Raw genomic sequence first — 26505 nt, 5'->3', positions numbered from 1 at the left:
CTCCCGCCTCGCAGCCGCGCCAGCAACAAAGATGGCGGCGGCGCATCGCCGTCCGCCTCCCGCTAAGGTGGCGGCGCGGTCACGTGAGGGCGCGCCCCGCCCCGCCCGCTGCATGGCGGCGCCGTGAGGCGGCGGAGCCGCGGCGGCTGCGGCCCGGCGGCGGGATGCGGCGGCCGGCGGGCTGAGCGCGGGGGGATGCGCGCTGCGCCGCGCAGCCATGTCGCGGGTGAGCGGCCCGGGCCCGGCCGGCAGCGCCAAGGAGAAGCGCTCCTTCAGCAAGCGGCTGTTCCGCGGGCGGGCGGCGGGCGGCGGCTCGGCCCCGTCCGCCTCGCCGACCCCGTCCGGGCGGTCCCTCGGCGGGTTCATGAGCCGCGTGCTGAAGACCCTCTCCACCCTCTCGCACTACAGCAGCGAGCCCGAGTCCCGCGGCCCGCACGCCCCGCGCCTGCCCCCGCAGCAGGCGGCCGGCGGCCTGGGCAGCTGCTTCCCGCCGGGCCCGCCGCGCAGCCCCGAGCCCCCGCCGCGGCCCGCCGGCGGCCCCGAGGCCGTGCCCGGCGTGGCGGGGCTGCGCAACCACGGCAACACCTGCTTCATGAACGCCATCCTGCAGTGCCTCAGCAACACCGAGCTCTTCGCCGAGTTCCTGGCGCTGGAGCAGTTCCGCGGGGGGCCGCCCCCCGCCGCCCCCAGCCCCGCCGCCGACGGGCCGCCGGCCGCGCCCGGCGAGGTCACGGAGCAGCTGGCGCAGCTGGTGCGGGCGCTCTGGACGCTGGAGTACACCCCGCAGCACAGCCGGGACTTCAAGGTGAGCGGCGGCCGGGCCCCGCGGGTGTTGAGCTGGAGGGCGGCCGCCTCGTCCCTTCGAGGCGGGAGGACCCGGTGCGGGGCAGCGGCCGGCTCCGAGTGCCCCATCCCTGCGGCACCGGGATGGGGAGGCCGTTGGTGCCCCTTGCCCGGCCGCCGTGCGCGGGGCTGGGCTCCACGTGTCGCGCTGGGGGCCGGTGGTGAGACCAGGGAATGTGTTTCACCATCACACGACGCCGCAGGCTGCGCGGCTGCTGTCGGGGTGTGGCTGGGCCTTGTTGCTGGTCCAGTGGTTCACAGGGTGTGGGGAGCCCTCTGGAGAGCTGCTCCCTCTTCCCGGTATCCTTCCGGAGAAGCAGAGCCCGGCCCTGCACAGCCTGGCTGGGGTACATTGTGGTGTGCCCGTGCCATGGCAGTGGTGGCCGCTCTCACCGTCCCAGGGCGAGACGAGCTGCTGCCTACGTTACTGGCACTGTTTGTTAGGGGTGGTGTTGAACACTGCCCGGCAGCTCTGCTGCTTTTTACTAGTGAAAGTGTCCATTTTGCTGTTTCATACCTTTGAAGCGCTGCTGTTAGAAATGAGGCAACCAGTTGTTGAGGTGCCAGAGCTGGGAGCTGCGAGTGCACAGCAGGAGGAGGTGGCTGCTGAGAGGTCCTCACAGCACTCCGGAGTTTGGGCTGGTTTGGAGAGTGCGTTGCAGGAGTACAGCGTCATACCCACCTCCTGGTGCGAACTTGTTTCACACTGTAGTGTTCTCCCCCTTGGAGCCTGCGCAGGGTGATGTGACGGAGACAAGACACAACTGCTTTTAGAGCGCTCCAGGCCTCTCTTCTCAAAATGGGTGTTGTGAAGTTTTATTGTAACAGCTATTCCCTGGCATATAAAACTGTTCATCCGTGTGAAAGAAGGAGAGGGTAGGTGGTAGCTTTCAAACCATTACCTTAAAGACCTTTGCTTTAGGGGAATTCTTCCTGCAGAGTGAGTTGGAGAAGGGATGTGCAGATGCATGAAAATACCACAAGAAGGATAGCTCACACGTCCTGGGGCTCTGCATTCAGGTCAGGTGGGGTGCAGCAGCAGGCAGGGACAGTGGGTATTGGAGTCTGCTGTTCCTCTGTGTCTCTGTTGGATGGTCGGATGCCCAAGAGGCGACTCTGGGGTGCCAGCAGCCTGCACCTCCCTTCTTTTCTCCTGTGTGTTTCCAGGTGGTTGCATCCACCGTCATGGTGGGGTATTCCCTGGAGAGCTGTTTGCCTTTGGAGCAAAGGGACCTTGTGTGACTGGTGGTTTTGGGAGCTCGTTGCTGTAGGGGCAGTCGGGCATCCAGTCTTGGCTGCGGTTTCAGTCCTGGCAGCACCACAGGGCACTCACCTTTGCTGTAATCCCTCAGTGCTCTGGAGGTGCTCTGGCAGGAGGAGGAGCAGTGGATTTCTCCTGAGTAATAGCAGGAATGAAAGGTTGTGAAAGCAGAATTACCTTTTGCCAGTGTAACCGATAAAATCAGAGGGGAAAGCACACCACTTTCTAGGCCAGGACTTGCTGTTCATGCAGGCCTGCCATAGGGGTGTTCAGATAAGAGTGACAGGAGAAAGAGGAGAAGCAGGTCTGTACATTAAATAAAGGCCATGTTCCAGGGGGTTTTTTTCATAGTGGAACTTGGTTTGCCTGCTTGCAGGCATCACTAACGGTAAGCAAATGCTTTTCTACTTGTTGTGGATGTAGCTGGAGCCCATCAATCTTCTCCCTGCCTGGTCCCCGGAGGTTGTTAAAAATCATCTTGCTGCAGGGGATCTAGTCTCAGCAGGTCCTGTTCTGTGCTGCACAGTCAACAGCCCCTGTCCTGCTCTGGAGGACTTTGTCATTATGTCAAGCACTCGATTCCTTATGGGGTCAATTACTTTTAATAGTAAATTAGCGCCTCTAAAGCCAGTTAAGTAGCCTGAACCTGCTATTAAATTCAATGTTCTTAATTAAATTTGTTTTCAGCAGCAGATTTCACAGTTAATTTAAAGATGTAAATAACATGCTCAGATTTGAGAGCGGTGAAAATGGGCGCTTTCACTCTGCAGACTGCTGCTTCTCCCCACAACAAGAGCATCCCCCCAGGCTTATTTTGGATAGAGGGTGGAACGCTCCCCACCTGCATTGCTGTCATTATTTTTAAGGGTGAAAAGTGTTTTCAGAACAGTCCTTCTGCACTTTCGCTCCAGCAGAAGCAGCTATTGACAGCAGCAGTTATTTGATAGTCAGAAAGCTCTTTAGCCAGCATGTGTAGAAATCCTTGTACATTGGGCTGGTTTTTTCTTTTCCTTCCTCTTTTGTCACTGGATATACAGGGCAAAGACACTTTTTAATTCCTAAATACTTATCTGCAGGCGCTAAGCGTCTTTTAGGATAAAGGATAATACTTATCCTCTTGCTTGTTCTTATATCTGTAGGCTTTTCTCTCGGGGCAAAGGAAATTCATTACTGAGAGTGTCTGAGTCCTTGTGGACAGAGGCCTTTGAGGGGGTGAGGTTCGAGGTGCTCTTTACCTTCAGCTGGTTTTTCTTGGTAGTATTTTCTCCCTTTTTAGGTTGGTCTCCAAGAAATAACCCATCCCACAGGTTCATGGATCACGTAGTGCTGCTGCTGGAAACGAGCTGAGGCAGTTCAAACGAGTGGTTTGGATTAAATGGTTTGTCTTGTTAATGGCAGGGCTGAGAGCGAGCTAATGCACGGGGAGGGGAGGTGAAGTGCTCACCCAGGCGACAGCCAGCACACCATTCTGGTCGGATCCACGTGAAACCGAAGGATCTCTGCCCGTGTTTGTGTTTTAAACCTGGTGTTGGAAGAGGTTAGGGAAGGAGTGGAGTGGGATGGGGAAGTCTGGATCCTTGAGAAGCAGGGCTGGGAGCAGCCTGGCAGGACAGCACAGGAGCCCCATGGTGGAGGTGATGGATGGTGGTTTATATGTCGGCTTTGGGTGACTTTCCTGTTGGTCCTGTGCTCCTTTGCAGTTTGTTTTAACAATCCTTCCAATTGCTCAGTGGGTTTTATTTTCCTGCCCAAACAAAGCTGCTGCTTTCATAACAAGGGCCAATATTGCAGCTTGTGCTTCCTCTTTCCCCTTTGTGATGGGGTGACAATGGTGATAAACATCTATTGTGTGAGCAGTAGCTGTGCTTTGGGCTTGTTCTTTTCCAAGGAGCTGTCCCGCTCTGCCTGCGAAGTTCCCGGGAGTGTCAGACAGTGAGGACAGAGCGCTCTTTGTCACGGGGAGCTGGTCTGGCAGCCCGGAGGTGACAGAGGGGGTCTTGGGGGAGGAAGGGTTTTATTTCAACTAATTGGGCTTGAGAAAGCTCTACGTGCTTACCCAGCTCCTCCAGGCCTTTGCCTGCCTCGGAGTGTTGCTCTCCTGGGGGTGATGAGGCTGTTTGCTGTTTGGAGGCTTTCTTGCAGCGCAGCCAGTTGCACACTGAAGCATGTCAATGTTTAACAAGACTCTTTGTGTGCTACAACTGTTGATGGCATTTTTTTGTCCTGCAAGATGAAAAGTGCCTTATTTTTATGGCTTGCAGTGTATAGAGCAAATACAGCAAAATCAAAACAACCGATTGAGTCGGATTATCAGAATTACATCTGAACCCAGAAGGAATCCCTGTCAGTAGAGCAGCAATTACTGTGCCGGGTTCCTGATTGTGCCAGGCTTCCATCTTTATTTATTTATATTTAAACCTGTGTTTAGTGTAGGGTTTCACAGTAGCTGGGTGTAACTCTTCCAGTTTCAAGGTGCTGGTGTGCTGGAAATGCACTAAGAGGAAATATTTCACTTGGGACAAGCAGTCTGTCAGCCGAGTTGGTCACTTTGTGAATTAATAAGTAACTGCTCTGCATTATGGGGGAACTCCAAAGTGTTGATGTGCTCAGTGTCTGTACCTTCTGTTGTAGCTTAAATGACAGCAGTTCTCAGCGTGGGGCTGCTTGGTGCTGTTTGGGTGTTGGAAGCCTTTGGTCTTGCTCCTGGAGCTGTTGGCCATGAGCTCTTCCACTTGCTAGAGCTCTCGTGCTTTGCTAATGGGGCCAGTTATATGTGAAATGGGATCCCCTGGATCATATTTATTATGCTCTGCCTAGCACAGCAATCAGTGATTTTATTCTGGACAGTGTTAACTGCTTATTCCTGAAGTACTTCAGTGGAGAGCAGACAATCTTCCCGTTACACAGAGATGGAGGACCGGGATGTGAAATAAGTGTGAGACCCTTTGCCCTTCCCTCCTGGTCCCTTGTCTCCTGATTCTGATGTTTCAGTTCCTGTGTTCATCTAAAAGGGCTTTGAGTGGGGCTGGGTAACGTGGGATCTTGAAGTGTTTGTTCCAGTTCAGTCCAGGTGCTCCCAGTGGAGGTGTTGTGATGGGGTGACTTGTCCTAGGGCTGTTCTGCGGTTTGGAAGTGACACACTTCACTTGAAACAAGAAGCGAGTTACAACTTTTCTACATCATTATTGTGACATTCCTTGTCATCATGGGAATGTGCTTTTTCAGTGGGATCACAAAGGTCTTGGGCAGCCTTTCCACATCGGAGTTTTTTAATGTTAATGATCAATGAAATGCGAGTCCATTTTGTGTGGGGGTTTTGGGTATTTTTGCTTACCTTTTTCCTGGTATTTTCTTACAATCTCTTCACCACCGGTGCCTGCACACAGCAGCGAGCATTGTGTGTGCATACAGCAGCCCTGAAAGGTGTCATCTTGACAGACTTTGCCCTCTCTATGTGCCGAAGAAAGGTGGTTCATCAGGATTAACTGGGGCTTCACCTGGGAGGGTGAGAGTAGCTGCCAGCACAAGATGAGTGTCAGGCAGGGGCTGGTGGGGTGGTGCTGCTTGTCCGGGCTTGTTAAAGGTGCTGGAGGATACCCTGTGGTCCTGGCATGCCGTGCTCTGCTGTGCTGCTCTTGGCTTTACTTTCTGAAGTGCAGCAATAAAAGCTGTGCTTTCACCCCCCTGCAGCAGGCAGGGCCCGGCTCTCGGTAGCTGTTCTGGCTTCCCAAAGAGCTGCCATGATCTCCTGTGGGTTGTTGCCTCCAGACCCCCAGCATCTCTGGGATACCCCATGGAGCAAAGGAGGAGTGCTGTGTCCTGCCCTGGCTGCTTCAACAGAGCTCCTGTCTTCAAAACTCCCTTCTTTGAGCTGTGGTATTGCTCAGCCAGAGGAGATCTCTTCTAGACTGGACCAGCACCTTGTCCTCAGTGCTGGGCAGGAGGTAGGCGGGCGGACACAGGGCTAGTGCTGGCCTTGGCCTTGTCCCCGTCCCCATCCCCAGCCTGGGGGAGGACAGAAGATCTGAACTGTTTCCTGGGCATTGCTTTCCCCAGAAAACAACATCTCCTTTCAGAGAGGGGAAGTTGCTGTTTGTGTGTGTGAGCACAGGGAGTAACTCAGATAAATGCTCCTCATGAGGTGTCTGCAGCAGACGTTGCCCAAACACAGAACTGTGCCTGTGGGTTTAGGAAAGAAAAATAATAACCTGGTTGAGCAGACCTTGATGGTGCTCGGTGGAAGATGAAGAATAGCCTTTCTTTCCTGCTCACATGTGGCATTGTGTCAGGTCTCTAATGAGCTGGATTCATCCGCTCATGTACAAAAACCTCCCCACAGCTGCTTCCTACCAGAGGCACGCTGCAAAACAGCACACTGACATTATTCCCTGAGTTGTCTTTGTAATCTGGAACAATAACAGCAGCAGAGGAGAGGCCAGAGGTTCAGCTATGCTTGGATTTATTTATTGCATCTATTCAGAGCAACAGATGAATGATTATCAAACTTCCAGTGGCTGATAAATATGATAATGCGTCTTTGCTGTAAATCTGCTTTATAGACAGGCAGGGACTTGTGTGGCTGGTGGGTGCTTGCATTAGGGGTTGGGTAAGTGTGTGCAATCAATAGGAAATGATGCTTTTCCCCCTGTTATGTCTCCTGGTGGTACCACTTCCATTCAGGGTGCCTGTGTGCCGGCTCTCCCGCATCCTTCTGCATGCTCTTCAGGGCTGAGCCGAGGGAAGGGGCTGGAGGTGCCTAGCTGCATGCTCATGGAAGGGAATGGGAGGGGGTTCAGTGGTCATTACTGGAGCCTCACATCTGAAACAGCTGCACTGAAATCGTTCCTGACCCGTTTGTAATACCTCTGGCGATGGATGGGGTCTGGTCAGATTTGCCACCTACACTTTCAGCAGAGCCAGATTAGGGGCAGAGGATTAAAGGCTACGGGGGGCTGGTAAATGTGGTGGTTTTAATGTGGGTTGATGTGTTTTTTAAACCGATTGCTTCTTAACTCTGTATCTGCAGCCTGTTGCAGTAGCAGTGGGACCCCACGTGTGCTCATAGAGCCCAAAGCGAGGGGCTGGCTGGGGAGGGAAGCTGTGGGGCTGTGTTTAGGTGCAGAGGCAGGCAGTTGAGCGGGGGCTGCGCTTTGAGTTCCTGCTGTTCTTCTCAGACTGTTAAACCGGTTGATTCAGCTCCTTTATCTCTTGCCCTGGTCCATGTTCCCCAGCACTGCCTGTTCCGCACTGTGTGTCTGCTGCTCCTCCTTTGCACCTCGCCAGCCTCGCAGGGCTCTGCTGTCCCAGCAGCTCGGAGTGCACCGGGAGGGAGGCACATTCCATAGAGCAGCAGATGCAGAGGTTTAAGCATTAACAAACCCGCTTGCAGCGGCAGTGGTAGAAGTGTGAGTGACGCTGGGAACACGCTGCTGTTGCTGGAGTGGTTGTAACGGAGCCTCTTGTGAGGGAATCGCATCTGATATTTTGTAGTGCTTCCTGAACCACTTCCAAGATCTTGTGATCTGTCTCCACAGGCAGCTCTTTATTCTTGGTCCACTCAGGCTGCAGGAGTCTTGAAATCAGAACAGTTATCCTGGAGACGGGAATGACACAGATACAGGCACATGGTTGATGTGAATCCCTGGGGTTTGCTCTGCTCTGGGGTGTTCAGCTTGTGCAGCTCGCTGTAGGACGTCGCATCAGGAGCACACGTCAGTAAAAGGCAGTGAAGGTCTAGGCTGGAGTGGTGTGCTGGTGACACAGAGAGAGGTGATACAAGGAGTACTCGCCTGGGTGCCTGAGGTGCTTACTGGTGTATGTTTCCATACAGACCCCATAATGCCTTCTTTTACTGCAAATACGAGATTCTCCTCTTCCTAGCAACACTAAAGCCCCTTTTATCTTCAACTCTGTCTAGCCTAGGACTTGCAGTGAGGTGATAGCGCCTCCTGGCTAACTTCACCAAGCTAGAAGGACGAGCTAGATCAGGTAAGGCAGCTGCTGTCCGGAGGGCTCGCACACACGTGAGGAGAGCAGATTATTTCTGTTTTCCCTTGTTTTGCTGCCTTGAGGCAGGTGCACAGATTACAGAGGATAGGCACTGTGTGTTTATCAGTCCTTTCCTGCCTTTTTCACCACCCCCTGCTTCTGGTGACCCCATTTTCTAGAGGGATAAAGCGAGCAGCCCAGCCTCATTTCTCCAAGCTGTTGCAAGGTCTGATTAGAGGAGCGGAGGAGTTGGGGCTCCGTGTGTGTGATCCTGCCTGGCCCCTCGGCGCTCCTGACTTGTGTGCAAGTACAGTACACTGATAGGTTTGGGGCTCAGTTCAGAGGGGGTGAGCACCAAGTTTGCTATGAACACTGCAGTGTAACGATGGTGCAGTTCCTCCACAACCACTGCCCTCACCCCCTTGCTCTGTCCTGAGGTTGATGGCAGTTTCCCTGCCCAGCAAGGCACCGGGTGCTGCTGAAGCTCCAGTTGGGCAGAGAGTTGACATGCAGTGGTAGGTCCTGTGCCATGCCCGGCTGGTGTGGGACAGCAGTGTCCCCTCCAGAGCTGTGTCTCTCTGGCTGTAGGAGCACTGCCAGCCCTGCCTCTGCGGTGGTGTGGGCTTGGTGGAGGGGAGTGCTCCCTGCTGCTCTCCTTCTGTACACATCTCCTCCCTCTGCAGAACATTGTGTCCAAGAACGCCATGCAGTACCGTGGGAATGCCCAGCACGATGCGCAGGAGTTCCTGCTGTGGCTCCTCGACAGAGTCCACGAGGATCTGAACAATGTGGTGAACTACAGTGGGATGCCTCCTCTCAAGGTGAGGGGTTTTGCTGAGAGCCAGCATGGAACAGTGGCTCTGACTTTGGATACAGGCTTCCTTTTTCAATTCCATCTCCCTGCTGGCTTCTCAACTCTTGTGGTTTGGATGGAGCAAAAGTTTGGGTGAAAACACTGTTTGTTTCATTAACGCCTGGGGGGTGCTCCCCAGTACGATCACTTGGGAAGGGTCCCATGCTGCTCCACAAGAGCTGGGAGGCACCACGGGCAGGAGCTGCCACAGCTGCCCTGCTGCGAGGTCCCTGCTCACCCCAGCGCTGCCCTAAGCTGCCTCACACCATGTAAACCACCATATGAGCACAGCACGCTCCTTAGTTGAACATTTGGTGGCACTTTTTGGGTGGCTTTGGGCAGGAAGGACACAGATTCAATTATGGGTGCTGGAGCCATCCAGCACTCCATGCCTGGCAGTGCTTCTAGGGTTTATCCTTCTCTTTCAGCCACCAGTGGAGGATGATGTGCTGCTCGAGGGACCAGCCTTTCCAATCAGCAGTACTTTTGTGCAGGAACTCTTTCAAGCCCAGTACAGGTATGATACTTAGTACATTTTGAGGCATTAAGGCATGTATTGGTGACCCCAGTACAATTCTGCTCTGACGCTAGATCCCAGAACAGTTGAGACTGGTGTTACTGTTGTTTCTGAATTCCTGCTGAATGAAATCTGAACCAAGATCTTGTTCCAGAGGGGAGGGAGAATTTCATTACTTCAAATTTGGGATATCCTGTGAAAATCTACAACATGTACCACTTCTTCACCTGCCCCAGTGCATCCTGAAAGCAAGTCACAACTAATGCAAGAGAACAGCCTGACTTCAGTGTTCCTTGTATCTGTGCTGCTCTCAAAATTGGAATTGCAGGGCTTTCTCCCCAGTATTGCCAGGGATTCCTTTGTGAAGGAGAAAACTTAAACCTGGTATAAAAAACCATGAAGCCAGTGTAAGGTGCAGGTTAATTCTGGATGTGAGAGGTGGATTGTCTGGGGTTTTTCGCTTCAGAGGAAGAGGTCTGTACACGTGTGGTGCTGATGCTGCCATCTCCCTCCTGTCACTTCACCTCTTTTCAAAGCCAAAACCTTTCGCAGCCTTCCATGTTGGAGCAACTGGTGATGCATTGTTAATTTTGCAGTGCTGTTTATTAAAAGGCAGTGAGTGGGGTCAAGTCTTTCCTGGCAAACCCTGTAATGGACTTGGAGCCTAATTAGTCAAAAAGGACCTAGAACCAGCAGCCCATCACTTACAGCAGCTCTGTCTGTAGAGCGTCTGTGAAGAGTGCTTTGTGGGGAGGAGGAGGAGTAGAGAGGGGCAGCCAGGTTGGCATGGGAAGGCTGTTGCTTGTGCTTTGGTGATTTATCTGTTCTGATGAAATGAGGAATAACTCTGCCCTGTTCCTGATGTTCATACCAGGTCCTCTCTGACGTGCCCTCATTGCCAGAAGCAGAGCAACACCTTTGACCCTTTCCTCTGCATCTCTCTGCCAATTCCTTTGCCTCATACACGGTATGTAACTGTCGAGTTGGCTGTTTCCCATGCACATAGTGGTGTTTAATTTCCTACTGAAGGAAGAGAGGTGTCAGCAAAAATCTCTGCAGTAAGTCTTTAAAAAAGATGGATAGGACCATATGGGGCTTTAATTCTTTAGCTTTGCAGGTGAATTGGAAAATTAAGCCTCTTACTTGATTCAGAATGGTCCTTCCCCCCCCTTAGCTTCCTATAGAATTAATTTTGGAGAGAAAAAATCTTTGATTCACGTAACCAAACATTCTGCTTTGGACTTTATTTATAGCGTTTTAAAATTAAGAAGGGGAAAAGGATGAAACACTTCCTTTAACTTTCCTTAGAACAGCCTCACTGATGACTCCAGTGTCAAAAAGTGAAGTTAAAAGTTTTCCTGCAAAGTGTTTATGCTCTTTTTGCAAGGCAGCAGTTGCCAGTAAAGGAAAAAGCTTCAGGGAGGGGAAAAAAGATTTAGAGAAGTTCAGAGCAGAGAAAGATGCAGAGCAAAGCTGCAGGGTGTGAGTGCCTCCCTGCTCTCTGCAGGCCGCTCTACGTGACTGTGGTGTACCAGGGCAAGTGCTCTCACTGCATGCGCATTGGCGTGGCTGTGCCAGTGGTGGGGACGGTGGCCAGGCTGCGGGAAGCTGTGTCCTCAGAAACCAAGATACCAACAGAACAGGTAATGAGCTGGGCCTGTCACTGGGTGCCCTCCCTTCAACAGGAGGGAGTGAAGGGCTTTTGTACCATGTTGGGGATGTAGGAACTGAAATTCCATCCGTGAAGCAGGGTGGCAGTAACCTGGATCATGCTTTTCCCTGTGCATGAGTTTCTTGAAACCAAGTGATGTTGGGATAGCCATCAGTGGAGTGTGCAGACATTCCTGATCACATGGATATTCATGCATGCTGTCAGTGAGGGAACCATTGGGCATCTGTGGTGAATTCCTCTGTAGGAAGAGCTTCAGGAAAGCTGTCTGATCCCACTAAAAAAGCCTCTCCATGTGCTGCCCTTATCCCAGCTTCTCATTTGTGTTGGTCTTTTTCCTTGTTCCTTGCTCCTGGCCAGTGCCAGGAAGTTCTGAGGAATGCCATCCCTTAGCAGGGATGGGGCAGCTCAGCTGAACCAGGCAAGGGGTGGTTTAATGGTTCTGGTTTGCTTCTGCTGTCTCTAGATCGTGCTGACAGAGATGTACTACGATGGGTTTCACCGTTCCTTCTGTGACACTGATGACCTGGACACCATTCATGAAAGTGACTGCATTTTTGCCTTTGAGACCCCAGAGATATTTAGGCCCGAAGGTATCCTCAGTCAGAGAGGTAAGTCCATAGCTCTGCTTAATGCCCACCTCAGGAGTGTGTGAGAGAGGCTTGTTTTGGAAAAGGATATACTTGAGAACAGAAGTCCCAGAAGTAGTTGATGTTCTGGTGTATTGATTTTATTTCTTTGTCCAGCTTCATTCCAGCAGACTTCATGGTGTCAGCTGGGAGGTTATCAAGAAACCACGTACACTCCTTTCTTCGGCTTCCCAGGCTGCTTCTGCATCCCGGGGTGCTTTAATGTGAACTCTGTTGTCAGGCTTAATTTAAAGACCTACTAGAGACCAGCTGAAGCCATTGAAATTGTGTTATTTAAAATCAGATTGCCAGTGATGAATAAACAGTGTCGGGAATGAACAAACACTTTCTCTTTCAAAGCTCAGAAGCCTCAGCTTCTCTGCATCTCCCTCTGAAGGGCAGTAATTGCATCCTGGGTGGATGGAGCATAATCAAAGGCAAATTTTGTTATTGGAAATCATAAGTAGGGTTTGTGTCACTTCAGCTTTTCTTACAGGCAAAGCCGTGAGCGCTTGTCCATACAAAGTGCTGTGGAAAGTCAGTTAGGTGAGCACTGTCATTCAGTTTCTTTCTGTAAACAGTCACTGTGAAAAGTAATTGCTCTTTGCAGCCTTCGTGCAAGTGGCAAAAGTGGTCTTGATTTCATGCTGACCTGCTCCTCTGCAGGCCAGGGAGGGTTTCCTTGAGAGAGGCATCAGAGCACTGAAGGCAAATGACATAAAATGTTTCCTTCCTCCTCATTTTTCAGGAATACATGTGAACAATAACCTGAATAACTTGAAATGTGGCACTGAACACTCCCGAACAATATCTTATACTCAAGGAACAGCGAAGTCTGGAAAACTGGAGCAGTCTTCTCCTAAACCAGCAGCGAATGACAAGATTGTCTTGCTGGTGTGTAACCGAGCGTGCACTGGGCAGCAGAGCAAAAGGTGAGTGACAGCTTCACTTAGAGCTGCTCTTCTGGCTGCATCCTTAGTTGACCTGGGGCTTACTTACCGTGTAGTGAAAACACAAGGCGAAGGAGCAGCAGCTTGCATTCCTAGCTTGCATTAGGTGCTAAAGAGCATGTCGATGAAAAACCGTTCATGAATGCAGCAAAATATTCATAATTTTGGTGAACTTCAAATAGTCCCGTGTTAGTGGGAAGTGGTGAGTGCAGAGCAGCTGGAAGATGTGCCACCTCTCTGTAAGCTGTCTGTTTCCAGAGAGCAGCAGGCATGTCCGACCGTATCTGTGATGTGTGGAAGTTTCTAATTAGAGTAAAACGGGGTGGGGGGAAGTGAGAGATGACCATGGCAAAGGCGTTTGTACTGACAGCAGACTCAGAACTGTCTCAGCTGCTCAAGTTTGCTTCACAAAACATTATCCCAGGCAGGTCACAAAGCTCTGCAGCCTGAACCTGCTTGAGCAGGGAGCAGGACTGCAGCCTGTTGGAAGGGGCCCTCCGCGTGGGCAGCTGTGGCAGTGTTATCCCGAAGTTAAGTGCCTCTTCCCTGGAGATAAGTGTTCACCTGAAGGGTGCTGAGTGGGGAGAGTGGCACTGTCAGAGTCTGGGGATCAATTGCTGAACAGAGTAGTCCTTTAATTGCTGCCTCAACTGATTGTCCTTCCCATAGGTTTGGCTTGCCCTTTGTGTTGCATTTGTCAAAAACAATTGCTTGGGATATTCTGCAGAAGGAAATCCTGGAGAAGATGCAGTATTTCCTGCGGCCTGCAGCCTGCCTGCAGGTGAGGCAAATCTCTCTGTTTGAGACTTCTAGCTCTGTGACAGGAACTGAAGGGATGGAAGCCAGTTACCTGCAGTGATGATCATGCTGCACACACCGAACTGAGAGCTTCCCAATACTTCTTTATGCAATGAGATCCAGATCTGGTATTCCACCTCTTCGGTGCTTTTGTCAATTTGTAAAAGGGACAAGTAAGATTAGACTGATCAGGGGAAGAAACTGCTTCACCTCCTTATCTTTAAGAAATACTTAAGAGGTTAGTGCTGGTGTCTGCAGTGGAATCCACTGGTTGCCGGTGTTTGCCTTAAAGAAAAGCTGAAACATTTACTTAGTGATGGTGTGTTTCTGATGAGAACCTGGTGTCTGCTCAGGTCCGTGTAGAGGAGTTGTTGGGTACAAAGCCTTGCTTGCTGTACCTCACCCCTCTGGTAGCTGCTTAGGTATAACTGAGTCCTTGTGAATTTGCTTTCTCACATAAAACACATGTTCTAGGACAAAGTACACCTCAGCCAGGCTGAGAGCAGGTTTGCACTTGGATAAACTGGGTTTGAGCCATTGAGATGACTTCTACTCCTTGTTGCAGGTTTGCCCGTTCAGCTTGCGAGTGGTCAGTGTTGTGGGCATAACGTACTTGCTACCTCAGGAGGAGCGACCCCTCTGCCACCCAACAGTGGAAAGGTGAGCTCATTCAGGGGTGGAGAGAGGTTTGTCAGCTGGGGACTCCATGTGCAGCCATGCAGGAGGGAGTGGTGTTGGTGAGGATGTGTGGAATGGACTTCACAGGCCGTAGGAGCAAGGGAGCAATTGAGTGTCCTCAAGAAGCTGTGTGAGGATTCTCAGTGGTGTCTGTGATGCCATCTGGAGTCTGTCCTCTTCCGAATGGAAAGCACAATGGAAGTTTTACTCCAACCATTTTACTTCTTTGTAGTGTCTGTTATTCTTTAGAAATCTGTGGATGTCTGTGCTGTAAATAAGTGTCTGTTTGTTCCCAGAACCAAAGTACTGGGTAATGCAGTTTGCCAGCTCTGCCGTGTTCTTTGCTGTATGAATTCCTTGTACTCCTTTGCAAGCTTGAGCTGTGTGGCAGTGGAGGAGGGATGGAGGGCGGGCAGAGAGAAGTTGTGCATGAAAAAGGTAAAGTAGACTTGAGACTGAAAGATGGTCTAACTTCTGTCTGCTTCTCTCTGCAGGGCATTGAAGTCATGTGGACAGGGGGGAACTGCTCATGTGAAATTAGTGGTAGAATGGGACAAAGAAACTAAAGATTAGTAAGTATAAACTAGAAATCCTTAAAGTGTGTTCACCTCAAGAGTGATGCTGTGTGAATTGTGCACCCTTCAGCAAACAGGAGACCCCTCAAGCTGCACCCCATGGTCATAGACTTGGGGCTGCTGGGTGGATGTGCTGGTAAATATGTTGTCTCCCTGATGCAGCTTGTTTGTGAACACTGAAGAGGAATATATTCCAGACTCTGACAGTGTCCGCCAGCAGAGAGAGCTTCATCACCAACCTCAGACCTGCACTTTATCTCAGTGTTTCCAACTGTACACCAAAGAGGAACAGGTAGGGACAAGACAGGACTTGGAGGCCTGGCTTGTCCACGTGCTGCACCAGCTCCCACACTCAGCACAGGAGCTGTTTCCTGCAAACACTGATTTGTTGAGACAAGAGAACTGTTCTGTAACACAACAGTAGTTACCAGCCCTGCTAACAGAGATTGTCTGCAGTAAGGAGGAAGCTGTGGGAGGTGCTGTTTCTGGGGTTTTTGCCCAAATGTTGATAGGAGAACTCACTCCTCTGTTCTGCAGTTTCCTCCCTGTGAACCAGTGATGTCTTTTTGTGGCACACATGATAATGGGTTAGAACAGTGTGGCTTCTCCTGGGAATTTACTGCTCTGTCTTGGAGCAACTGTGTGTTTCCAAGCCTGAGCAGGCCTGGGGTGGGCTCAGGTCAAACCCTCTGAGTGGAGCCCTGAAAACTGCACACAGTGTAGTGCCCGCTGAGCTCATTTCTGCAGGAGCGTGGCTGCTCTCCTCCTCTAGCTCTGCTCATGGTGGGAGGAGGCTGATGTGGCAGGAGCAGACTGCAGATGGGTCTGATCTGGCCCTTGCCTGGAGCACTGAGTAATCTGCATCTCATTGCCAGAGGTCTGATCTGCTGTAAAAGGGGATGGTCCTAGAGGTGGGCCCATGACTGAGCTTTAATTTGGAGCCTGTCTTGTCTCATCTTTCAAAAGTGAGGGAAAAGATGTTTGACAGCTTAAAGCTGCTTTAGAATGTGAAAACTAAAACCCACTCCTTCCTCTTCCGTGTAGCTTGCCCCAGATGACGCATGGCGATGCCCACACTGCAAGCAACTGCAGCAGGGTAGCATCACACTGAGCCTCTGGACCTTACCGGATGTTCTCATCATACATCTCAAAAGGTTTCGACAGGTAAGGATGCCTCGAGGCCTGCTGCTCAGCCAGGGGGGTCCTGGCTACGCCACCTCTTCTGCCCTGTGTATTCCTGTCCTGGGTTTCTGTTTCCTCCAGGCATGGTGGCCTTGCTGCCACTGCAGGTCATGCCTTTCTGTTTACACAGGAAGGAGACCGAAGGATGAAACTTCAGAACATGGTTAAGTTCCCCCTGAGTGGTTTGGACATGACTCCTCACGTTGTGAAACGAAGCCAGAGCAGCTGGAGCTTGCCATCTCACTGGTCACCCTGGAGGAGGCCCTACGGTCTTGGGAGGGATCCTGAGGACTATATCTATGACCTGTATGCTGTCTGCAACCATCATGGCACCATGCAGGGGGGACACTATACAGGCAAGTACTTGCCATGTCATGTGTGGTGGATCCTTTCAGAAAGAAAACTCTTACATTGATGTTTGAGTGTCCATAACTGCCTCATCTTTCTTGGCAAAAGGATCTAACCCAGCTGATAAGGGCTGGCTGTGTAATACTGCAGGGGTGACTTTTATGACTTTAAGGAATGGAATAATGCCTGTTAACCCCAAATCTTGTACTGAATGTTTCTTTCTCGGCTACCTTTTTCCTTCGGAATAATGTAACTGGCCTTTCATCCTTCAGAAATGCTCCTGGCCACTCAGAGCAAAACTTTCATAGTTGCAACAGGCTGTTAGACCCAGGAAGTGTTTGCACATTGCCTGTGTGCAAGCCAGTTTATGAACTCCTCTGAGCTTGTTCCAACAGCTCCGAGAGCAACCAGAGATAGGCAGAGTTGCTTGATGGGTCTTAGGATTTGTATGACTCCACACTGCAGCCCCAGAGTGTGCGTGTCCAGTTTTGCCCTCAGTTTTTGTCTGTAATGGTGTCCTGTTCTGAGCAGTGATGCTGGACAAAGAAAATCCTGGAATGGGAGCTGTTTATTGTATTCTGGTGGCCTCAGGCCCCCATCAGCCAGACTGGAAGAGGATGTGTTGCATGAATAAATCTGTTTCTTTCATTCCCCTCTGAGTCCGTCATAGCAGATAGGGTCAAGTGTAAGTTACCAGACAGCAAACCTCACAGTAGCAGGTGTGAGGAAGGTCTAAGAGTCATGTTTTTCCCTCTCAGCATACTGCAAAAACTCGGTTGATGGTCAGTGGTACTGCTTTGATGACAGTGATGTTCAGCAACTTCCTGAAAATGAAGTCTGCAAGCAGACAGCTTACATTCTTTTCTACCAGAGGCGCACAGCAATCCCATCCTGGTCTGCCAACAGCTCTGTGGCAGGTAAGCCCTGCAGGCACTGTCAGGGAGTGGTGGTGGTTTGTCTTTTGTAGATAGTTTGTTCTTCTGAAGGAGTTTCTGCCGAGTTTCTGCCCAGTTTGAGCCCCTGCTCTCTGTCCCAGAACTTGGTGAGGCTTCTCTGAGCCTGCTGCTGCTCAGAGGTGCCACAGGAAACTCACCTCTTCTGTTGAGGGTAGTTGTGTCAGAGGGGCTGTGGAGATGGGGAACCCCCTTCCACCCCATGGGCAATGCTGCTCAGAGCTGCCTTGTCAAAACCAGGACATGAAATGGGACAGTTGCTTTCCCTCCAGCAGAGCTGCTGGTCTATGGCAGGCAGCAGCTGATCCCGGGGGAGATGGGGGTGGATGCAGATGCCTTTGGGAAGGAAAGGATTTGCACCGTGTTTTTGTGGCAGCTCAGGGACTGCCCTCTGCCTGCCTGCTGTTGCACTGCTGCTGTTGATTCTCAGCGTACTGGGCTGGGTGCCATTGTGTCTTTCACTTATGGCCACACTATTTCATACAAGCGGAGACTTGCTCTCAGCAGTGTCTGGATGCTGTGGCTGTGTCAGCCGGCTCCAGACTCCGGGTACCTGTTGAAGCCGGTGCAGTGTGGTATGTACCCAGCTCTCAGTGGCCTTCCAATGTTTCCCATGTTCTGGCCTGATGTCCATGCCTGGTTCCTTGCAGGCTCCACAAGCTCCTCGCTCTGTGAGCACTGGGTCAGCCGCCTGCCCGGCAGCAAGCAGCCCAGCATCGCTTCAGCAGCCTCGTCGCGGCGCACGTCCCTGGCTTCGCTCTCGGAATCAGTAGAGCTGACTGGGGAAAGGAGTGAAGATGATGGTGTGTATCAGCACTGCAGTGCGTGGGGGTCACTGTTTCTTCTACAAGATCCATATTAAAATAGCTACAAAATATGTGGTTTGAGGGACAGTTACTACAGCAGCCGGGGGGGGCAGGCACTGTGGGTTCTGGCAGATGGGTTCTGGCACAGGTGAGCTTTTCTCTGGTATAAAAGGGTGGAGAAGAGCAGGACAGAACCTTAAGGAGCCTTTCAAAGAAAGGAAATGCTGTCAATGAGACCTCTCAAAGACTTGTGCTTATGTGTTTTAGAGAAATACATGCACTTCTAGGAGCATAATCTTAGTTTTGATTTGAGTTTGAATTCATGGCTAATTTCAAGGACTTCCAAGGTACAAAACCTGTGTTTGGTCTCCTGCTGCTCATGGATGAGAGGAAAATCTGAGGTTTTAGTTACAGGCTGCTACTAGCAAATAGCTGTTGTTGAACTCCTTATTCAGCTTTGATGCAAGAAGCTGTGGCCACAGCAGGCATGGGGAGGCAAGCAGCGTGGTGTAGGTGGGCTGTCGGACACAGGGAGTGGTGTCTGTGGATGGTTGGGACAGGCAGGGCCCAGCTTTCGCACTGAGGTCTCTTTCTCTGCAGGAGGATTTTCGACTCGTCCCTTTGTGCGAAGTGTCCAGCGCCAGAGCCTCTCATCCCGATCATCTGTCACCAGCCCGCTGGCCGTGAGTGAGAACGGTGTCAGGCCCTCTTGGTCCCTCTCTGCGAAGCTGCAGCTGCGCTCCAACTCACCATCGCGCTTCTCTGGAGACTCCCCTGTGCACACCTCTGCTTCCACCCTGGAGAAGATTGGGGAGGCTGCTGATGATAAAGTCTCCACCTCCTGCTTCGGCAGCCTGAGGAACCTCTCCAGCAGCTACCTGGAGCCCTGCGATGGCAGTCGGCGGGAGCACAGGACGGCTCGCAGGGCTCCTTTGGCTGTCATGGAAGGGGCGTTCAGGGAAGAGGCTGTTGTAAGGACATCTAGCTCAGATCTTTCAGATGAGTATGGCAAAAGCTCCGTGCAGCCAGACAGGAATCACCCTGCTTTGGACCCTTTTGATAACAACAACCAAATCGCCTTTGTTGATCAGAGTGATTCTGTGGATAGCTCTCCTGTCAAGGAGGTGAAAGCCCCCAGTGGGGCAGGGCTGGCTGCAGAGAAGGCAGATGGCACTCCTAAGAAGGTTCACAGCTCCAAGGGAGTTTCTGAGCCAGACAAAAGTTTGAGGAAGGGACGGACAGTTTTATCTACGCAAGAGACCAAAGTCTCTCACGCTTCTCCTCCTCCACTAAAGAGTGCCCAGAAAGTGTCCCGGTCTAGAAGTAAGACGGACTCCTCTAGGGCCAGCGGGCGCCATGGGTCTCCTGCTCCCACTCAGGCTAGGAAAGACCATAGCACGAAGCCCCTTGAGGTGGCTATCCCATCGGCCCAGCACAAGCAAAGGCCAGGTTCATCTCCATCCTCCACAGCTGCCAAGAGAACCCCATCGGGCTCATTGACTAAGGGCTCTTCTGCTGGGAAGAGCCGGACTTCAGACCGAAGCCTCAGCAGGGAGGGCTCTAAGCTAAGCCTGGGGTCGGATAAGACGAGCGTTACCAGCAGCTCGAGAACGAGCTCCCCGCGGATCAGCCACTCCAGGAGCGACAGCCGGGCCGTGGACAGCAAGCACGTGCGGAGCTCCTCCATGGCCAACCTGCGGTCTCCAAACGTGGGTGTGCGCTCTGCCCTGAAGAGGGACAGCAAATCAGAGGAGAAGGGGTTGTCTTTCTTTAAATCGGCCTTAAGGCAGAAGGAGACGCGGAGGTCAGCAGACCTGGGGAAGACCACGATGCTCTCCAAAAAGGCAGGGAGTGGCATTTCCAAGTCAGGCAGTAAAAATGTGCTGGAAGACAAATCAGAGAAAGGTGTTGTCCCACCAGCCTCCCAAACCAATGCCAACCTTACTGCAAAGGAAAAACTTGTCCCTAAAGACGCTGCCCCCAGCAAACATTCTCTGCTATCCAGTCGCAAGTCCAAGTCTTCCCAGCTAGATCCCGGAGTCCAGTCTCCTCCTTCCAGTGGCAAGCAGGCTGCTGACAAGCCACTGAAAAGGTTACCTTCCAGCATGCAGGTGTCTGTACGGCCTTCTCTGGAACCTCAGTGAAATGCTGCAATCCAGGTGTCTTTTCTTCTGCTGAGAAGCTAATTTATTGAGCTCTTGTTTTTTTGTTCATGTGCCTAATGTCTGTTTTGAGGAGAAGTTTAACTGCAAGTTGTTAAAGCGCCTTTTGATTCTGCCATCAAACCAAATAGCCACAGGCAGCCAGCACTGATGCAAGTAGTCTAGCTGGAGTCATTGTTGAACATGAATGCAGCTGTCCCATAGCACTTGTACAGGAGTCTCTTTATAGAAAATGCAACAACTTCCTTCAGATTCGAGGTCTGGAATCTGAAAGCCAGTTGTACTGACGCTAGTGTGCTTTGTAGAGCTGTGAACTGATATTCCTTCGGTCTTGTTCTGAGCAGGCTGTGTCCACGCTGATGTGGCCTTGTTCTGAGCTGGGGAGGATGCAAAGGAAACTGGGAAGGAGAGACTGCCGCTTCTTATGCTCTCTCTTGACCCCCTCTCCCTGCTCCCTTCCATTTTCAAGCTTTCTAAAGGGCAATATTTCAACACTAATGTTGTTTCTCAGGTATATACTCAGCCAGTATAGGAGGGACTAGCATTAGTGGATGTGCAGAAAGGTACCTGTGTGTCCGTGTGTCTGTAACAGTTCATTTTGCATTCCAGCAGCTGAAAGTGGGTGGATTTTTTTCCATGAAATGTAACCTGCAGTTTTTGTCGCTAGGTGTGCAAAGAGTTCAGCGTTGTCCATACCTGAGGAAACCTCTACCCTGTCCTCTTTAATTACTTTCTCTCTTCTGAAACACTGTACTGAGCAACAGAAGAAACCACTGAGCAGGAGCTGCTTGCCAGCTCCTGGTACCTTGGGAGGTGATGGCAGTGCCGTAGGAGAGCTGTCTTCCTGACCCTGGGGTGGGTGATGCTGTAGGATCCCTGTTCGAACTCCCGAGAAGCATTTCCTGAAGTGCTCAGATGCTAAATCGTGGTGGTGTGAGCATTGCACCCGTTACTTGGAGCAGTGATGTTTTGATAAGCTGATTGTCATCTTCTCTGCCTTCTCTGAGCATGCTTTGAGACAGCCTCTTGTGGGGTTGGAGGGGCTGTACCAAACACCATGGGGCAGTTTTCACCTCTCTGAGTGCTGCTGTGTCCCTGCCCTTGCACACTCCTCACCTTCCCCTGTGGGTCTGGCTCCCACACGTCCCTTGGAACCACTCCCCAGCCTCCTGTGGATGAGTCTGTCAGGGTTTGAACACTACATCTGGTGATGTCTTTGTTTACATGCCCTTTGTGCAGGGGAGATTCCTCAAGTTCTTTACGATTCCTCCTAAAAGGTGGATTCCTCAACTCCTTTGGTCTGTGTGGTGTATTTATTTTTGTTTATCAAAGTGCTGCCTCTCCTTCATGTTCAGCAGCAATCCTGCATAGGTCACGATGGGCAGTGTGCTGGGCATGCTTGTCTTCTGAATGCGGGCTCTGCCTCTCATCCAGTCTGCTGTGGCAGAGCTTCCCTCGGCTTCGCTGGTGGACGGATTTGTTTGTGCATCTCTTCTTTTGGTGCAGCGAACAGCCCTCAGCCAGGTAGTGACTCTGAGCTAGTCTGTGCCACCTCCTCCCTTGAGCTGATGTGCTGGTGAGCCCAAGAAGCCTTTCACCGAGGTCTGCTGGGCACCTTGCTGCTCTGTGATCACTTCTTGTACTCAGCTCGCCACACATCTGCAGCAGGCTTTGGAGGGAAGTGTTTTGGGGGGGCTGGCACCCCAGAGAACAGGCAGTGTGTGTGACACTGAGCTGGGGGTGCCGTGTGTGACACAGCCCGTGTGCAGTGCAGCCCTCACTCTGTCCCCATGCGCTTCTGCAACACTTACCTTCCTGCAGCCCAGCAGCATGCCAGCAGCCTGCATGCTTTAGCAGTGGGCTGGCCTCTGGGCCCCGGACTGTATTTTTAAACTCAAACACAACCATCTCTTGATGCATTTCTCCTCCCAGGCATTGTTTCAGTCTCATTGCAGCAACAAGATTGCATTACTTGCTTCTTAACTGTGTGGCGTGGATTATTCTTGGATTATGTTTTGTTACATCCAGCAAAGCAGATAAGACTTGCTTCACATTGTAGTTCTGAAATTACTCCCAGAAATGTTGATGGAGTGTTTGTTTAAGGTTTTATCTGTATTAAGGTTGTGCTCTATGTTGGCTCTTCTCTTCTAAAAGCTCTTGTAGCAAGACTGTAATTCTGGCAGCTGGTGCAGACTCGGGGTTGTCTTTTCCTAGACAGAGCCTGGTTCTCTGTGTTTTGCCCTGGGACGCTTGTGAAAGGTTATTTGTATCAAGTGACATTTTCTTTTCCTGCCACCGCTCCCTGAAGAAGTTTCAAGTGGAAGCTGGTGTTTGGCTGTTGAGGTGGTTTTGCTGCTGTGCTGCATGCCTGGGCTAGAGGAAATCTGAAGCTGTGTTCAAACCAGAGTCTGAGCTGAGTGCCAGTTCAGTCTGTTTGCATCTGGGGCATGAGAACGGGCAGTAGAGCTCCCGTGTGGACAAAATGGGAATAGGAGGTCCCGGCTTCCAGCAGCTGATGTTAAAAGCAGTGCAGAGCGTGCCAGTGCAGGACCTGTTCTGTGGCTGTATCAGTCCTGTAGTGAAGCAGGTTGGAAAACAGCGTGTGCTGCCCCTCTGCATCCCTGCTTTTGGTATCACGCATTCCAGTGGCACGTGCACTGCCTTGCACAGGAGAGGGTTGAAGAGTGTGGGTCCAGGAAGCAACAATGTTCATTGTGTAGAACCAAGCCTCCTTGCTGGTAAAGTCATGGCTCCATCAGTGATATAGAGTAAATCTTCCTAAAACTGAATGTAGGTTATTGCAGTGATCGGGGTAAAAGCATCATCAATCTTCTCTCCTTGCTTTACAGCAGACTTATTTTGTAGCCCTTTCATGCACAGGAACTCCTGTCCATGTGTATTGTGTTGTCCAGAGGTAAGGATGTGGCATGGTACCAAGGAACACTCCAGAGAGGGATCTTCCAAGTCCTAGATGTCAGCGTCACATTGGCTTTGTGCATTGATCCTTAGAGCAGCAGAGGCTCGAGGCTGTTCTGCAGCAGCCGCTTGCACATGGTCACCTCTTTTCTTTAAATCTCACATTTGGCTCCGGAAGCATTTTCCATTCTGCTCATCATGCACAGTGTGGGGCATGTGGAATGGCCGCTGGTGTGGCTGCCTTGGGGCTGGTGGAGCCTGGGACCCCCATCTGGTGACCTGGGGGCAGAGGGTTGCTGGGTACCTCATGCTGGTGGGAAGATGCCTTCAAAGGGGGAAGCCCAGCAGCATCCCAGTGCTTGGAGCGTGTGTGAGCTCCATGGGAAGGAGGCTGCCAGCCCTCTGAAGGGCTTTGTGATGTGTTTCTGATCAACTTCGTATTGAACTCACCTTCGTCAGCCATGTGTAACTGCTATCCCAGCCACGTCCCTAGTCTGACACTTGCTCCTGTTCCTGGAAGTAGCCCGGGGGGTGCAGGGAAGCAGCATCTTCATCCCAGCACCAGGTTCCTGCTGGAGTCACAGAGGGAAATTCTTTTTACCCTTTTCTGGGCTGTGTCTTTTGGATAGTGTTTAGTAGTATACAAATTATAAGCACATTTTCAATGGCGTGTATTAAAGAGGCACCTTTTATTTGTATTAATCACGTTTGATAGACAATTTGGTGCCTGCAGTTCTCTGTAACCTGTGTCTCACTTCGGGTGTATAAATTGTTAACCCTGTCAAACTTATCAAATATGCCTAAATAAAGAAAAAAGACGCTTAGGATAGACAATTAGCAGCTTAATTACAGAACACTTGTTCCACTGTAAGTGCCCTCATCGCCTCAGCTGCGGGGTTCTTTGCTTTCCAGACTGAAGCTGGAGCATGAGCACCCATCCTGTCTCAGCGAAGCTGTGCATGGCAGCTCCCGCCTCCCACCGCATGCACTGGACTATGCAAGCGCTGCTGCAGGCACCGGCCGTGCTTCCCGGCCGGTGCCAGGCTCTGGAGCGCCGCTGGAGCCTGACTTGTGTTCATGGTGTCGGCACATAGGAGCATGGCCCCGGGTTCCTGCTTTGTTTGCACATCTTTGATCCTTTCCTTCGCAGGCATTACTGACCAGGCTGGAGTGTAGCACAACGTCAGAGGGATCCGGAGTGCTGAAACGAGAACAAACTGGTTTTCTGTCTTGTATTGTTTTCTCTTTATTTAACAGGGAAACCCCATCCGTGCTGTGTCCGTAGCCTGCATTTCCCATGTAACCGTAAGGACACGTTCTGGGTTGGGAGCAGAGGCTCTGCCTGTACCCACATGAGCACCCAAACCCAGAGGTTTCGGTTGAGTTTCCGTGCTCAGGGTGTTGGGTGGGCTCCAGGTCCCGCTCCCCATGGGCTCTGTGCCCATCCCCTGTGAGCAGCCAGCACGGAGAGGGTTTGGAAACAACATTCCAAATAATTTTCCTGTTTTCTTTCTTTTCTTTTTTCCTGTATCTCTGTCATTTGCCTCCTAATTCAAAATAATTTGGCAGTATCTGATGTTATTTGTGGAGAGAACTGAAATTTAGTTTTAATCTGTGGTGAGATGAAAGCACCGTCAAGCATTTACTATTAGGAGCTTTGTTTTGTAGAAGAAAAGCACCTCAGGACCTGCACCGTGTCTACATTGGGCTTAAAGATTTAGGGAGTCTTCTGTTTATTTAAAGGCGGCAGCACTCGATGTGTCTGTGGCCAGTGTGTTTTAAAGACACAGATTAAAACAAACTGGAGACACCGATCCCGTTTCACTCAAGGCCCTGCAGCACAAAACGCGATGCGAGGAGGTCGGCGTTAGGTGTGGGTGGCATTTGTGCAGTGCAATAAGAAACCATTTCTAGGTGCTACGTTGCCTTGGGGGGGGTGACACAAGGAAAGCCAGGCTACAAGCAGCTGGATTATCTTCTTGTGGCCTTCCAAGCATTGGTTTGTCCAGGTTTGCTCACCAACTGTGCCTCACCATTGGTTAAAATTGAATTTGAAGTCCTGGTGCAAACACAGTTTCTCTTCTGGACGCAATGTCAGGTTTTACACTGGAATATCTACAGTTCTGACGACTGCATGTCACGTCACTGTACACCAACCTGGGCCGTGGGGCTCCCCATGCTTTGATATTCGCCTCTTATTTTAGTGATTTTGAGCTGTACAGTAACGGGGGAAGCAGGCTGGCTGTGCTCGGGACCCAGCGTTGTACCATAACTTTTAAATTATTTGAGGACAAGTGCATGAGACTGTGTCAATGCCTTTTATTATTTATTTGTATGGTTTATTATTCAAGGTGTATGCACTTTTAATAATGCAGAATTTATATTTTTATGTTAAAAGTCATTTTCTTTCAGAAAGAAGAGTTTGAATATGAGGAATTGGAATTAAGTGCAAAAAGGGGAATATGTAATAAAATACAATAAATTTATTACTAGGCACTCTGCCTGCGTGAGTGTTTTTCCAGGTCCTGTGTGGAATGGGAGCGGGGTGAGGGCTGTGACATCCTGCTGCATCCCCACAGGCCTGCTCCTGGGGGAACAGACCCATGTGCTGGGGAGAGGGGGATGCAGGCTCCTGCTGTACCCCTGGTGTTGCTCCTGATGCTTCCCTCTGCACAGACCAGCAGCCCAGGTCCTGCTGCCCTTGTGTCCCTGGGGTGCAGGACCTGGACCCCCAGAGCCCTGGTGCTGGTGAGTTTGTGAGCCCAATGGGCAGGGGGATGAGATCTGCCTCCTCTTTGAGGTTTGGGGGCTCACACCTGGCCAGGCATGAGTCAGCGTGTCCCCTGTGCACCCAGCCCTGCCTGTTCTTGCCCCTAAAGCCTTGGGGTGCCCACAGAAGCTGTGGCTGCCCCATCCCTGGCAGTGTTCAAGGCCAGGTTGGACACAGGGGCTTGAAGCAAGCTGCTCCAGTGGAAGGGGTCCCTGCCCGTGGCAGGGGTTGGAGCTGGAGGAGCTTTGAGGTCCATTCAGCCCAAACCAGTCTGGGATTCTGTGGTTCTAAATACTGTTTCTTGTTTAGCAGGGGGGGCAGCGGTGGCCCTGTGGCCATGAAGGAGAGCACAGCCTGGTGAGGAGGATGGAGGAAGGAGGACAAGCTGCTGTCTGTTGAAGGGAGGACCTCTCTATATGAGTGGCTGCATCATCTGCAGGTGACACCCTGGGCTGGGTGAGCGGTGGCTGCTGCGGGCATGGCTGGGAACCATCCCCGTGGCTTCTGGGCTGCTCGGGCTCCCATCTGCATGGTGAATGGTGTGTGAAACGCTTCAGCAATCCAGTGTGTCATCTGTGCTGAAGAATTCCCTCCTGGGTGCATACTT

At 51.4% G+C, this 26505-nt stretch overlaps 1 protein-coding gene across 1 annotated transcript; it reads left to right on the top strand.

The window, feature by feature from the left end:
- The first annotated feature begins 141 nt into the window (after positions 1-141).
- On the top strand, positions 142-25624 carry USP31 (ubiquitin specific peptidase 31). The gene is made up of 16 exons (XM_080617709.1): positions 142-805; positions 8776-8913; positions 9374-9462; positions 10337-10429; positions 10970-11105; positions 11598-11742; positions 12509-12692; positions 13380-13491; positions 14074-14168; positions 14681-14758; positions 14924-15053; positions 15806-15925; positions 16074-16299; positions 17050-17208; positions 17895-18047; positions 18651-25624. Exons 1-16 carry the CDS (start codon positions 218-220, stop codon positions 20192-20194), a joined length of 3990 nt encoding a protein of 1329 aa, XP_080473835.1. The 5' UTR covers positions 142-217; the 3' UTR covers positions 20195-25624.
- Positions 25625-26505: the final 881 nt, after the last annotated feature.

The sequence above is a fragment of the Psittacula echo genome, assembly GCF_963264785.1.
Source record: "Psittacula echo genome assembly, chromosome: 5".
Taxonomy (NCBI): domain Eukaryota; kingdom Metazoa; phylum Chordata; class Aves; order Psittaciformes; family Psittacidae; genus Psittacula; species Psittacula echo.
This window is presented reverse-complemented; position numbering and strand designations above follow the sequence as displayed.